Here is a 13,237-nt window from a genome sequence, read left to right on the forward strand (position 1 = left end):
CAACTTAGGAGGATCTTGGTCCTGTGAAGACTTCAACAGAAGTCAGTTTCTGATCCTAGATAGGGAATTGGACCTTTAATTTTCAGGGGTAGGATGTTGGCAACAAAAGAAATTGTTGATAAGTAGGGAAATAAAAGTAAGATGACAAAGAGCCAAGTTCAGTGAATAAATTAGACTTTGTTACATTCATAGAAACTCCCTTAAACCCCTTAAATCTACTTACCTTACCTGCCCATATATGGAGTCTATGTTGGCATAATTTGCACAGCTAGGCTATGCACAGATGAGCAGGGGCATGAGAGTCATGGTGGCACAAGGTGCACATGGGAAATGTTAAAATGTGCAAATTTGCAGCCCAGTAGCAAAAAAAGCACTGGGAAAAAACCACAGCATGGTGCACATGACAGGAGCATGTGCCCGAAGACATGGAGGCTTAGTGCTCCAGCGAGATGCTTTGGCTGCCAGCCAGAGCATCTTCACTCCTTCAGCTGTGGTGGAGCTCCTCCAGCATGCTGGGACCTAGAAGGAGTTGAGTACAGGCAGTTTGCCTGAAGCAGGACAAAGTGCATGGATAGGAAAGTATGTTTTGGCAAAAAGTAGCAGCACAAATTTGTGCCACTACTATTTTTGCCACTGCAAGTGCATGCCCCTGCACATCTGGACATGGCCCTAGAGTCTAAACACTCATGATCACTGTTTGTTCTAGCTCTTAGCATGCAAGTCAAGCCAACACATACTCAGCTCATAAACCTACTCAAAAAACTAAATTCTGGGGAACATATTAAAGGGAAAAAAGTGTAAGTAAACTATCTAAATCAATATAAGCTAATCAGTCTAATAGGAATATACTTTGGCATTACAATAGGTAAAAAAGTAGGCATAGGCTGCAAGCAATTTGGATTTACCTCTGTATATGAACAAGGGTTTCTTGGTCATGCTTTATTTCTAGGTCAGTCAAATGCTTTCAAATATTTTTCTCTGTGAAACATTATTGATAGCACATTGATTCCATTCCAGGAATGTGGGCTCTGGGATGTATTCTTGGGTGGGTGTCTGCACAAGTTTCATATTAACAGTTAGAAACATTTCAAGACCTACCCAATGAAAGCTATTGGCTTTAAAGATCAAGACTCCAGCATCATGTGTACCAGTGTCTCCATGCTCAAAAATGGTGGCAGGGGCACTTTAACTAAAGCTTGTTCGATAAGCTTTAGTTAAAGCGCTTCTGCTGCCATTTTCAGTGTGGGGACACTGATACACATGACACATTGGGTGCTTTAATTAGAGCGGCTCTCAGAGCCACTCTAATTAAAGCAGACCCCACTCCCCGGCCCCCAACACACACAATCCTGGAGCACATGCCAATTCCAGGTAGCATTTCTTTAAAATAAGAACAATATTTTCAACTTTGTTTAGTTATCCCACTAGTACTTGAACTCTTTGTAGACACCTTCATCACACTAAGGAATGTGTTTGGAAAATGTTTTAATCCAATGAAGAAAGCTGAAAAGTCCCTTAGAGTAAATCATCATAATTTTCCATTAAGTATAAGGTATATTTATTTACCAGTTTAAATATTAATATAAAATATATTATTCCTCTGTAATGATCCAAAACACTATAACAATATTCTTTGAAGTAGATGTGTTTGGATCATGACAGCAGAAGATAGTAAAATTCTTAGCAAACTTTTAATGTTTAAAGCCACACTAAAAATGAGTTATATCCAAGTACAGAAAAAAAACAACAGTATTTTATTTATAATCTTATTTTAGTGTTTGAACTACAAATTCTGATTCTAGAATTGTTTAAAAGATCATGGGTTTTATAGCTGTTCACAAGTAAATTAATTTCTTGGATATTTTCTTTTTTTTTGTTTCTTCTTTCACAGAATGGTCCTCTTGGTAAATACAGAACAGGTCATTACATGAAAAAAAAATTAAAAATTGTTTTTTGTTTTTTTTTCTTATTCTTCCTTATAAATCTACCCCTAATGCTCCACATCCTGTTGAATGATTCAAGAAGGGCATGAGGAAAGAAAAATGAAACAGAAAAAAGAGACAAAATAGACCAAATCTCACCACTAGAATTCACCATAAAAATTCTCAAAGTGTAACAGAATTCATACAAAATTTCCTAGACCAGTTCTTTTAGGGAATCAAGAACTTCTATGAAAAATATGGCCAATGGGGGTTAGAGTAGGTAGAGGAAGGAGGAGGAAAGGACTTGGGTAAATAAGTGCAGCAAAAACAGGTTCTGAGGAATACACATAATTTTGTCTGCTTTAGATCACAATAGAATTTTTAATAAATAAATTTCTTTTTTTGTAAAGACACTTTTTTGAAACAGTAGATTTAGCCCAGTCATTTGTGTCATTTGTTTTATAAACCGTCTTTTTTGTCCCCTCCCACCCCATAACTTCATAAATGTTTCAGATCTGAGTCTCTTGTACATTGTCTTTAGAGTTCATTCGGATCAATAACGGTTCATGCACTGAACTGTGTATTGAATTTATTGTGTTAACTGTTGTTGTGTGGTTGAAAGGAGACTTATAAGAGTTATAGTGATTTAAGTGCTCATGCTCTATTGCTGGCATGGGCAAGTGACTCTCTATGGGTGTGTCACCTGTAAGCTCATCATCCACATTAATAATCTCTACAGTCCGTGTTGGAGCATGGTGGTTCTGCCGGTGATGCTGTTTCCTCATTTTGTAGAAAATTACCAGCATCACAGCAGCCATGAGGGTGATAGCCACAAAACAACCAATTATGATTTTGGTAGTCTTCATAACCTCATCTATTCCTGGAATCCCATTGTTTGGGTCCGTCACTGGGATGGTGTACGTTTTTTCTGTTGACCTTGTGCTCTGTGGAGTGAGAGAGGTTGTCATGTTGGTGGTCTCCCAGTCAGTAACTGGCGTGGGGCCGACCTGCTCCGTGGTCCGTGCCTCATCCTGAGAAGGTTCCACAGTCTCTACTGTGACAGTTGAAAAGTATGTGTAACCATTTTCCACTGCAGTCACATTAAGTGTGGCAGAAGCTGTGGTATTTCCAACAGAGTTACTCACCATGCATGTATACAAGCCCGTGTCTTGCACGGTCACCTTTGTAAAATTTAATGTGCCATCACTAAGCACAGAAATCCGAACTCTGTATGCCCCATGTGTCATAACTGATCCATTTGGAGTAATCCAAGATACAGAAGTCAGAGAAGTTGATGCTCGGCATTTCATCTCTGCAGCCATGCCTTCTGTGACGTTGAGGTCTGCTGGTGGCTCCACTATCACTGGAGCATAACACGTGAAGTAATTCAGGTCCAGTTCACCAATGTACCTTCCTTTCAAGTTAGGAGGTGTGTGGCAACGGGCACAGCATGCAGTGTTGGAGGGTGCCTTGTCTTTAATCCACCAACTGAGCCAAAGAATGTCACAGTTGCAGTTCCAAGGATTGTGGTGCAGGTGAATCCTTTCTAGTCGGAGTGGTGTGAAAAGGTCATGAGGCAGTAGTGTGAGATTGTTGTGTGCCAGGTTGATCTCTACCAGTGACTGAAGGTTATCAAAGGCATTTCGTTCAATCACTTGAATCTGGGATTGTATCATCCACAATTTTTGAAGATGCATTAATCCTTGGAAGGACCCAGGCCTGATGGCAGTTAGATGGTTCCCAGAAAGATCTAGCTCATCCAGTTTTACAAGCGGTGTAAGGTTAGGGATCTCCCGAAGGTTGCACATGGCAAGGTTCAAATATCTCAAATTGGACAAACCTTCAAAGGCACCTTCTGAGATATATGAAAGCCTTTTTAATTCACCCAAATCCAACCTACGCAGGGAAGGGATTCTGTTAAAAGCATAAGAAGGGATGCTCTCAATTGGGTTGTTTCTCAACCAAAGTTCCTTCAGTTTTGACAGGTATACAAAAGCCCCATTAGGGATGGTGGTAAGACGATTGTCAAAGAGTTCCAGAGTGTTGAGATTGGCCAGACCATTGAAGGCCCCTATTTCAATTGTTCTAATGTGATTCCTGCTTAGCTGCAAGATTTCTAGGTGCCTCAAATGTTTGAAACTATTCACTTTAATGATTTGAATCTGGTTCTCATGAAGATTCAGTAATCGTGTGTTGGTAGAGATACCGTCTGGGACATCTCTCAGATTCTTCCGCACGCAGATCACCTTGCTGAACTGGTTGCTGCAGGAGCAGACAGAAGGGCAAGTTTGAGCCCTTACTAGACCAGCCACCACAAGTAGTTGAAGAGCCAATAGCACCACAAGCAGGGGGTCAAATAGGGCCCTGTTAAACCTAGGACCTATCATTATCTGCTGTGGATGTAAGGTCATCTTGTTCAACATTCATAATTTATTTGGTGTTGGTCCTTCTGGAGTTTGAATAGTCTGCAAGAAAAGAAAGGAAGGGGGAGGGAAGAACGTTAAATAAATACCAAATATTAATGTTAGCTGATAAAAAATTCTCAGTGCTTTTCAGTCAATCGTGCCTTTTCCATTAGATATGGGTTTTGGTGTTTGCAGCTTTCCACACAACAGCGCAAGCTACAACTTGCATTTCAATTTAGCAACTTCAGAATGTAGGCCATACTTCATTTCAAGTTATAAATGTTTGTAACAGGATGGCAGGTAAACTGCATCACCTACCAGTATCTAAGAGAAGCACTTGCACTGTAGGTATAGAAGGGGAGCCCAGAGAACCAATGACAAGAACCTGAAGAGACAGGCAGGCAACAACAGTGAAGAAATTATCTAAGTACCCAGTGTTTTAAAGCAGAAAAAACAAACAAACAGAAAAAAACCCCAAAACCTCAAAAGCAAGATAAGGCTTCACCTTTTTGAACCTTTAAGCCTGTGTGAATGTGAATGCAGGTCTGGGGCCATATTGTAAGTGAAGCTTTTACTGTTGAATGTAGACCATGAAAATGTGAGTGCAAGATCTTTCTTATTTCATGGAAGCAAATACAAAACTACCCAAAGCTTTGTGTGACCTGCTGAGCATCAGCTCTCCCCCACTGTTAAACAGCCTCATCCAATTTCACGATATTTCCTCCTCTATTCTCATGTTTGGCAGCAGCAGCAGAGAAACACTCATTAGTAAATGTGTGCTGAACACAGAAATAAAGAATAGCTGTTTAAACTCTGAAAAAATATCTCAGTAGCTGCAGGGTTAGCAATTTCACTGCTACCTCTAAAAAAATTTCCTACAGATCTTAGTGCAAGGAAGAGCAGGGGGAAGACCTTTACACTCTGCAAATGATCATTACCATTAAAAGACTTTCAGTGCTGATTCATTTGTAGTAGTGCCTAAATCCCCCAGCTCTGGGTTCATTTTCAATCTGCTGCTCACTGCAAGGTCCCTCTGCTGTAGAGATTAATTTCCTATAAATCAGCCAAAAGTGAAGTCTTATAAATTACAGCAAACTCAAAGCACATTTATAACCCAGAGCACCAAGATGCATAATACATGTATTCAGTAGAACAAAATACTATCAGCTAAAGGTTTTCTACTATTATTTCCATTTTTGTTTCATTTTGCACTAAAAAGATATCCTAGTTTTTAAACTGTGGTAAGGGATAATACAATAGAAAGTAAAAGAAAAAACAGTATATTGTGCACTGGAGTTGCTCATTTAATGACAGACTTGCTATAATTATAAATTCAAAGTACATGTACGGTGCATCTACATGTCACCTTACGACAATGGAGTGATGCACTATGTCACTGTATGGCATGCTATGCTGATGCACTGATCATGTGGGTCTACACATGATCGGCAGCTATGTCCAGAGTGGTGCACTCCCCTGAGCACCACATGTATGGTGTAGTATGGGCAGTTACTGCACTGTGCTTTAGTACTTCCAAAAGGAAATAAGCATGGCGTCGTAGCAATGTTGCCGTATGGTGATGTGTAAATGTGCCCGTATTTATGTATGTGGTTTGGTACTGTTGGTACTAACTTTTTGTTATAGCTTAGAATTAGAAAGGGTTTTCATTTGAACTTTTAAATCTTTACTGCAGAAGCAGCATGGATTAATGGTTAAAGCTGATCACTGGAAGAGCTGGACTGTTGTATTTACTCTTTGTTGTTTATAAGACACCAGTCATTGTAGTATCTATTCAAGAAACTGGCACCTCTGCCTTTTGCAACCTTGGGCAACCTCCTTCTGTGTCTATAAAAATCAAGTCACTGTTTATACTAGCTTCACGGAGGGAAGGCAACGTTTAATTAATCAGGCATGATTCTGATCTTACACTGTTGTATAAAAGGGGTAGTAAATCTGGTGAGGTCAGTAAGGTCACAATGGTTTGAAAGCAATAAAAGCATGAACAGGCATTTAGTATTGATACTGCTAAGATCTTTGAATGGATTTTGCTACAAATTGAATGCCATTTTTAAATATTTTTCTATCATTTTATTTTAGTGTGTTTAATTAATGCATTCTTTAAAACTTATCCTCTAAGTACTAGGCATAAACAATAAATCCCATTAGCAAGTAATAAAACAGGTAATCATTGAACCACTTCCCCCCATGCAGCAGTACAATTCTCTTGACTCTACTGTAGTTAAGAACAGAGTTTATTCCACCGCAGTTAAGTTCTAGGTTATCATGTATCGTTGTATGTTTGGAATGATATGTAGTTGGGAGATCCATCTGCATCCAGCAGATCCACTTCCACCCTTTCTCTTTATTGCCTGTTGGTTACAACACTTAACTGAGAGATGGGATACCTGAGTAACACTCCCTATTCCAGTCCATGAGTATGTCTTGCAAAAGTGAAAGTATCAACAGGGCCTAAATGTGATACTATTCTGTGCTGCTTGAGTCCCTGAAAAACTGTGTATTGGAGTGGGAGGGAGGTGGTGACATGAGTTTATATAGTCTCAGGCACAGAAAGGTGCTGAGCCTGTATCTCTTGACTGCCATTAACTACTGTAAAAGGGGAACAATTTCCTCCTCCTTGTTTCTACCTCTTCATTTCTTTTGTATTTATTAACAGTATCCAGAGTGATTTTTTTCCTACTTCAGGTTGAACATTTTGTTTGACCGCCAAATTGTCTTTTTTTCTTCTCTGTTATGGTAACTGAAATTGAAATATTTTCCCCTAATATTTTTCTGTAACTACTGGACCAAAATTCACTTATTCACAGAGCCCTAATGCTCATGCTGGCATTACAGGCCAAACGATCCTGTGACATTTATCTTTACCTTTCCCGTTTAGGTCCTGCACCAAGCATACTTCATTCAGACTTAAGCCTGAGGCCCATGCTCTCTGAAGTCACCATAAATAATTGTTCTCTACCTGTTATATATGTGTACATTTTCATCCCATCTTATTGTTTGCTTAGCTAACTGGATACCCTAAACACACATATTAAAAACCAAGGAGGCCACTGCAAGAATGACAGGACAAAGAAGAAGAAAATTTGGAGACATTTTCATGTGTGTATTTTGTGGGGGGTTGCTCATTTTATCTTCCTGTGTATCTAGATTTTGTTTTGTATTTTAGGAGTGTAAGTACAAAAGATAAGAAGCCTCTAGTATTTTACTGAGTGTCTGAGTGTATGTGTGGAGTTTTAGCTTTTGTAGCTACTATTTGATTTTATTTTTGAACTTATTTATATAAGTGTTTTTCCTCATCTCTAGTAATGCATGATATAAAATCCCCTATATCAGCATAGGTTGAGTCTAATTAGGCTTTGTGTCATTGAAGTGCTAGGGAGGGTAAGCTAAAATCCAGTCTCTTCACATGTGAGTCTGATGCTGCAGATTAGCCACCATAACCACTGGAGTCTAACCAGGCAATAGGGTGCTCAAGATTTCCCTTTGCAGTACACATGGGTACAAATAGTCATCCTTGTTTGGACTGTGGTTCCCCCTTTCATTGTGCAGACCATATCCATCAAGGTCAATTACACCCAAAATAATATACTGAAAAATAGCCAGCACTAAATGAATTTTTAAATTCATTAGCTCCAGCCTTAAAAATGTGATATATATTTTAATGATCCTCACATAAAGACCCATTTTCAGATGCATATTGGGGGATGGGGTGGTGCTAGTGCTAAGGTGCATAGTTAACAGCTCAAAGATTGCAAATTTGAAGCCATAACAGAAATGCTCATGGCATGGCCCTGTCATATTCCAGCAAATATGAAGATTCTGTTAAATTCCTTATCACAAGGACATGGAAAAGGAATGATGCATATACTCGCAATTCAATCGCTCTCTCTTTTTTTTGCTGGCAAAATATAAAGGTTGGCTTTATCGATTTAATTCATTTATTAGATTTATGTACTACATTTCCCAAAAGAGACTCAGGGCAGCTTACAATAAAAGCCAGACTAACTTATAAAAACACAAATAAAATATTAAATTATATAGAAGGTATATAATAACAGCTCCCTAAAGCACACCCCAACTTAACCTTGCTTGCTAAATGCCTGTTCAAATAAAAAGGCTTTCATTGCTTCCAGAAGATGTCCTGGATTGGGTTCTGATGAACCACAAAAAAATGAGTTCCAAAAGCATGACTTCCCATGCACACTTGATACACAGATGATACTTGCAGATGGCTCCTCTTATTGGATCTTAGGGATCAAGATGGAACACAAAGGAAAATGAGATAGGTATGTAGGCATGTAGTACCAAGACCTTACAGGTCAGACCCAGTTCCTTGAATACTTTTCAGAAAGTTATTGGGAGCCAGGGCAGGCTCTGGAGCACTGGACTAATGTGTTCTTGGTGATTCAGGCCCATCAGAAGGTAGCTGCCACGTTATACATTAGCTGCAGCTTTTGGCCAGGCGTCAAGGACAGCCCCACATAGAACATTTTGCAGTGGTGTAGCCTCAAGTTTAAAAAAGCATGGATGATAGTGGTCAGATCAAAATCTGAAAGAAATATTCCAAGCCTTTTCACCAGACAGAGTTGGTAAAAGATGCTCTTAACTACCACCACAACCTGGAGATCCAGATACAGCAAAGGATCCAGCAGCACCCAAAGACTGCAGAATTAAGTGACAGGGGGACTAAATCCCACCAGTGATGAACATCCTTACCCCCCCCCCCCCCCCCCCATAAAGATTGCCAACAATCATCATATTTGTCTTGTTTGGTATCAGCTTTATCTGGTTCATCTGGATCCAATCCCCAGCTGTAGCCAGGCACTGGGTAATAACAAAGACTGCGGCTCGTATGAGAAAGAAAGATAAAGACGGGTGTCCAAAACTCTGTACTGTCTTTTCTAGGGGACTCATATGCTTATTGAATAAGAGGTGACAAACGTACGGGACAACAAGTAAGCTCTGGAGAGGATGACAAGCACATTTACCCTCTGGGATCTCTTTATTAGGAAGGAGCAGAGCTAATTAAGAGTGGTTCCACCAGGTTGTATAAACTTTTTATCAATAATTCCATCACAGGCCACTGAAAGATTCTAGTAAGATTAACAAGGCACAATTTCCCTTTTCAGTTTCTAAGAAAATTCAAACAAAAACAGCACGTGTGGACAGTCAACAAGCTTCTTTCATTCCCCTTGATCATTCTTTACTTCCAAGATATTTTTGGCTAGCAACACATGTACAAACAACACAACTCAATAGTACTAGTGTTTACATTTAAATTTCAATGTAAAATATTGAGAATGTTGTTCAATTAAGTTCAATCCAATTCCTGTAAGTTAGGAAATGATTATATTATGTTTGCCTGCATAACCTTAACTTTACCCCTTGGATTTATGCATTACATAAGGCACTCCTTGATAGATTTCAGGCACTCCCCAATAGATGTGAGGCACTACAGAAAAATAATAAAGCAATTCTTCTGTTGCAAAGAACTCGGAAAGGTCACAAGAAGTCAAAATGTTTTAATTCTATGGATTCCTTTTTGAATTGCTGAGTTTTTCTACTGAATTATATTGGTACACCTAACAGTGCTAACATTGAGTGTCACCCCACAGAATCCTTTCAAGGATCTCAAAGCACTTCAGGGTACTATGGCACCCTGCCTAGGACTCGTTGGCCTATATCCAAAAAGTCGTTTGATATCACACAATTGTGTCATCATCAATGTAAAGCCAGGTCAAGCAAAGGAGTATTGAGTTCACTTTTCACAACTCAGTCATGTGTGCATGCACTGGAGAAAATCACGGCCAGTTCACACTTGCCCTTCTGACGCAAGTAAGGAAAATTACTTTTCAGCAGGCATCTATCTGTCTCTTTTTAAAAAAAATGTTTAGCCTTGGGATCACTGATGTAGCTACAATGCATGGAACTGAGCAGGAAATGGAACAATAAAAATGTCCAAATCCAAGGCTGACTTTAAACACGAAAGACTTGTTTGACACCTTTCCATAACCTCAGCAACTCATATTGATTCTCATCTGGCATCAACATTGGCAGACAAAGCCAGAATTTTTTAATCTACACATCACAAACAATGAACATAACCTAAAACAGGAAACTGAAACAGGCAAAAAAAAAAAAAAAATCCTGGTATCTACACTGAGACTAAGATCTTGGTAGGAGAGTTCTATAGGGCTTATATATCCTCAGATGACATTGGCTTTGCAGATGCTACAGATGTGTCTTCCCAGATAGTTGTGAAGAGTTCGGTTGCAATCAGGTAGTCACATATTCATTCACCCTAGCCTCCCTCAACCTTCATTCCTGTCATCTTCATCCCATTTAGTGTCTATGGGGGAGTGGCCTTCCATTTCAGAAAAAAAACCCAAGTCCTCCACTTTCACTTTCCCACCTTGCACAGTACTGTTCTCTTGCCAATATGCACAAACAAGCTATACCCTTATTAAAGTACTACTTTAAGCATGATACTGCACCAGTTCATAGATTGGGTTAACGTACTGATCTTTTAGGTCTTCCCAGCCTGTATTTCTAATTGTATATTTTCTTTTTTCTCATAGATTTCTTTCTAAATCCTCCCTAGTAATGTTTTCACAGTACAGGTTATTTTTACAGCAAAAACCTTTTCACTGAATGGCTAATACATATGTTTTTACTCCTTTTAAACACAGCTTTCTCTTTACACAGCTATGGGACTTTAAAAGGCTCAACAGCAGTTTAGGGAGCCATTGTGATAATGTGTAACAGCCTAGGTGGTTTCAGAGCCTAACAGCTTCTATCTACTTGCTTTTTATTTCACTTTTAGTTAACATAGTGGTAGGTAAAACGTTCTATACAAGCAGCTTTGCAGAATGAACAGCTCTGATTATACACAGGACCAAATGAAGGTGAGATACCAGAAATCCAAGCTCCCTTTTCTCTCCCTGTACCTCTTTTCCCCCTCACTGGAAAAATAGGGGATAACAACTTATCTGATATTTTTTGTTTCACTGATCATTGGGTGAGGGGAAAACAACTTTATTCTATTAACCAACACGGCTTTCAAATATTCTAGACATTTTTAATTTGCCAAAAGAAAGGAATCCACATTTTACCTGGAATCCAGTTCTTTGGAATCCCTACCTTGCAGTATATAGGAATAGCCTAAGGAGGCCCTTGTTACACATTCATTTTATGTAGCTCCTGGAGCTCTTAACCTCTTGACTGTCCACACATTTAGACATGAAAATTCATCGTAAGCAACCTTTAGGTATTTAAAGTTATGCCACTCCAGGTCAGTTTTATCTCTGATGCATGTTACCCAGCTCATGTTCCATGAATATGTGGCCAGACCAGAAATAAGCCACACGTTTCAGTCCTCCAGTATCCCAGGATGCAGTGTCCCCTCCCCCCACTCTCCTGTTCTGTGTGGACACATTTTCTACCCCCTGATCACTACTGCCCACAGGGTGGTACTGGCTACAAGCCAATTCTTCCTCCCACCCTGCTGCAGAGCTTTTTTCATGCACAGCAGCACAGATATGGATGCTGCCCTGCCCCAGCCAGCCTCTCCGCAGGACATTGAGCCTGGTCAGAGCAGCTTTGCACTGGCAGCCCCTTGCCAACCAGGGATGCTTTGACTGGGTTCCATAATAAATTCTGAAGCTGATTTCTCCAGAGTTCATTACTCCTGGGCACATGTTTAAATGGTGCACCTGAGAGCAATTGCACAGGTAGATGTGACCACTCAAGGTAACACTAACACTGATTGACATTTCAGAAGCATAAAGTATAATTTGTAACAAAACCCTAAGAAAGCAAGTGTCGAGATCCACTACTCTGCTGCATCACCTATCAAGGAGGGCTGGTGGGACAGGTAGGTTAGATAATGTATTCTTTTCCATGCCTTCCAGTCCAATCCTACTGAATCTTTACCATATACTTGAGCTACAGTGGCTTTATATCTACACAAGAAGCTGTATGTCCATAGTGATGATCTACAGCAATGCAGCTCATTCCTATGTTGGCAAGCATGACCTGTGACACTGTTGCTACTGCACAGTAGGGTTGGAAACAACCTATGTATCACCTTAGTTTTGCTTTAGTTAAAACAAGTACTAAATGACTGTGCAGTAACAACTGCACAGCCAGGAACATGTGTAGATGTGCCCTTGTGTAGGACACTCACCTAAGATACATAAACGCGATTGGAGAAGGCCATCCATACTAGATCCCGATTGACTTCAGTGGAGTTTGACTATCTTTTTTTATAAAGAAAATTGCTTTATTTCATAAGAATTCTGGCTGAGCAAGGCTCCTCGTTTCCTCTACTACATTTTCTTATTTCTGTCTTTTACCCTCACATTCACAATGAACACAAACTATGTCCAACTACTTACTTTTCTGAATAGACAGTTTGTACAGGTAAATTCTGGGGTGAATATCACTATAACAGTCGGGTGTATCTCTATTTTTGAGTATTCTACCTTAATCTGTTTTCACTGTCACTTTGTGTCCTTTGTGAATTTTGGGCATCAAAAGAGAAATTCAGGGATCATCAGATAAGAGGTAATTAAACAGGGAAAGGAAAGACTTATATATTTCTCTAAGACCATGTCGACAAGAGACACTGACTACACAGTTGTCACTGTGCAGTCATCTAGTATTTGTATAAGCAAATACTAAATGACTGTGCAGTAACCCATGCTACTACACAGCAGTGCTGACAAATGCCTTTTTTGTGATGCTGACTGTGCAGTTACCTGAGAGTAGTGTGCACTGCCATCAGGTCACTGTTTCTGCCATGCAACGCTACTGCGCAGTAGTCTCAAGCGAATACATGGACAGCAACTCATGTAGACATAGCCTAAGTGTCATAAATATATACTAGGAAGA

The 13,237-nt window shown here is 39.6% G+C and overlaps 1 protein-coding gene across 4 annotated transcripts in view; it reads right to left on the bottom strand.

Moving 5' to 3' along the window:
• Positions 1 to 1,339: 1,339 nt before the first annotated feature.
• Positions 1,340 to 13,237, bottom strand: part of LRRC4C (leucine rich repeat containing 4C) — an 826,012-nt gene continuing 814,114 nt past the window's right edge. For 2 of the 4 annotated variants that reach the window (XM_090032958.1, XM_090032957.1), the window contains one exon: positions 1,341 to 4,387. In XM_090032958.1, coding sequence (XP_089889084.1) covers positions 2,432 to 4,345 — 1,914 coding nt within the window. In that variant the 5' untranslated portion in view covers positions 4,346 to 4,387 and the 3' untranslated portion in view covers positions 1,341 to 2,431. Of the gene's footprint in view, positions 4,388 to 5,265; positions 5,379 to 13,237 lie in introns of those variants that run through there. The other 2 variants (XM_090032960.1, XM_090032959.1) reach the window with 2 other exon arrangements.

Source organism: Crocodylus siamensis, chromosome 2 (assembly GCF_052110815.1).
Source record: "Crocodylus siamensis isolate JL-2025a chromosome 2, ASM5211081v1, whole genome shotgun sequence".
NCBI lineage: Eukaryota > Metazoa > Chordata > Crocodylia > Crocodylidae > Crocodylus > Crocodylus siamensis.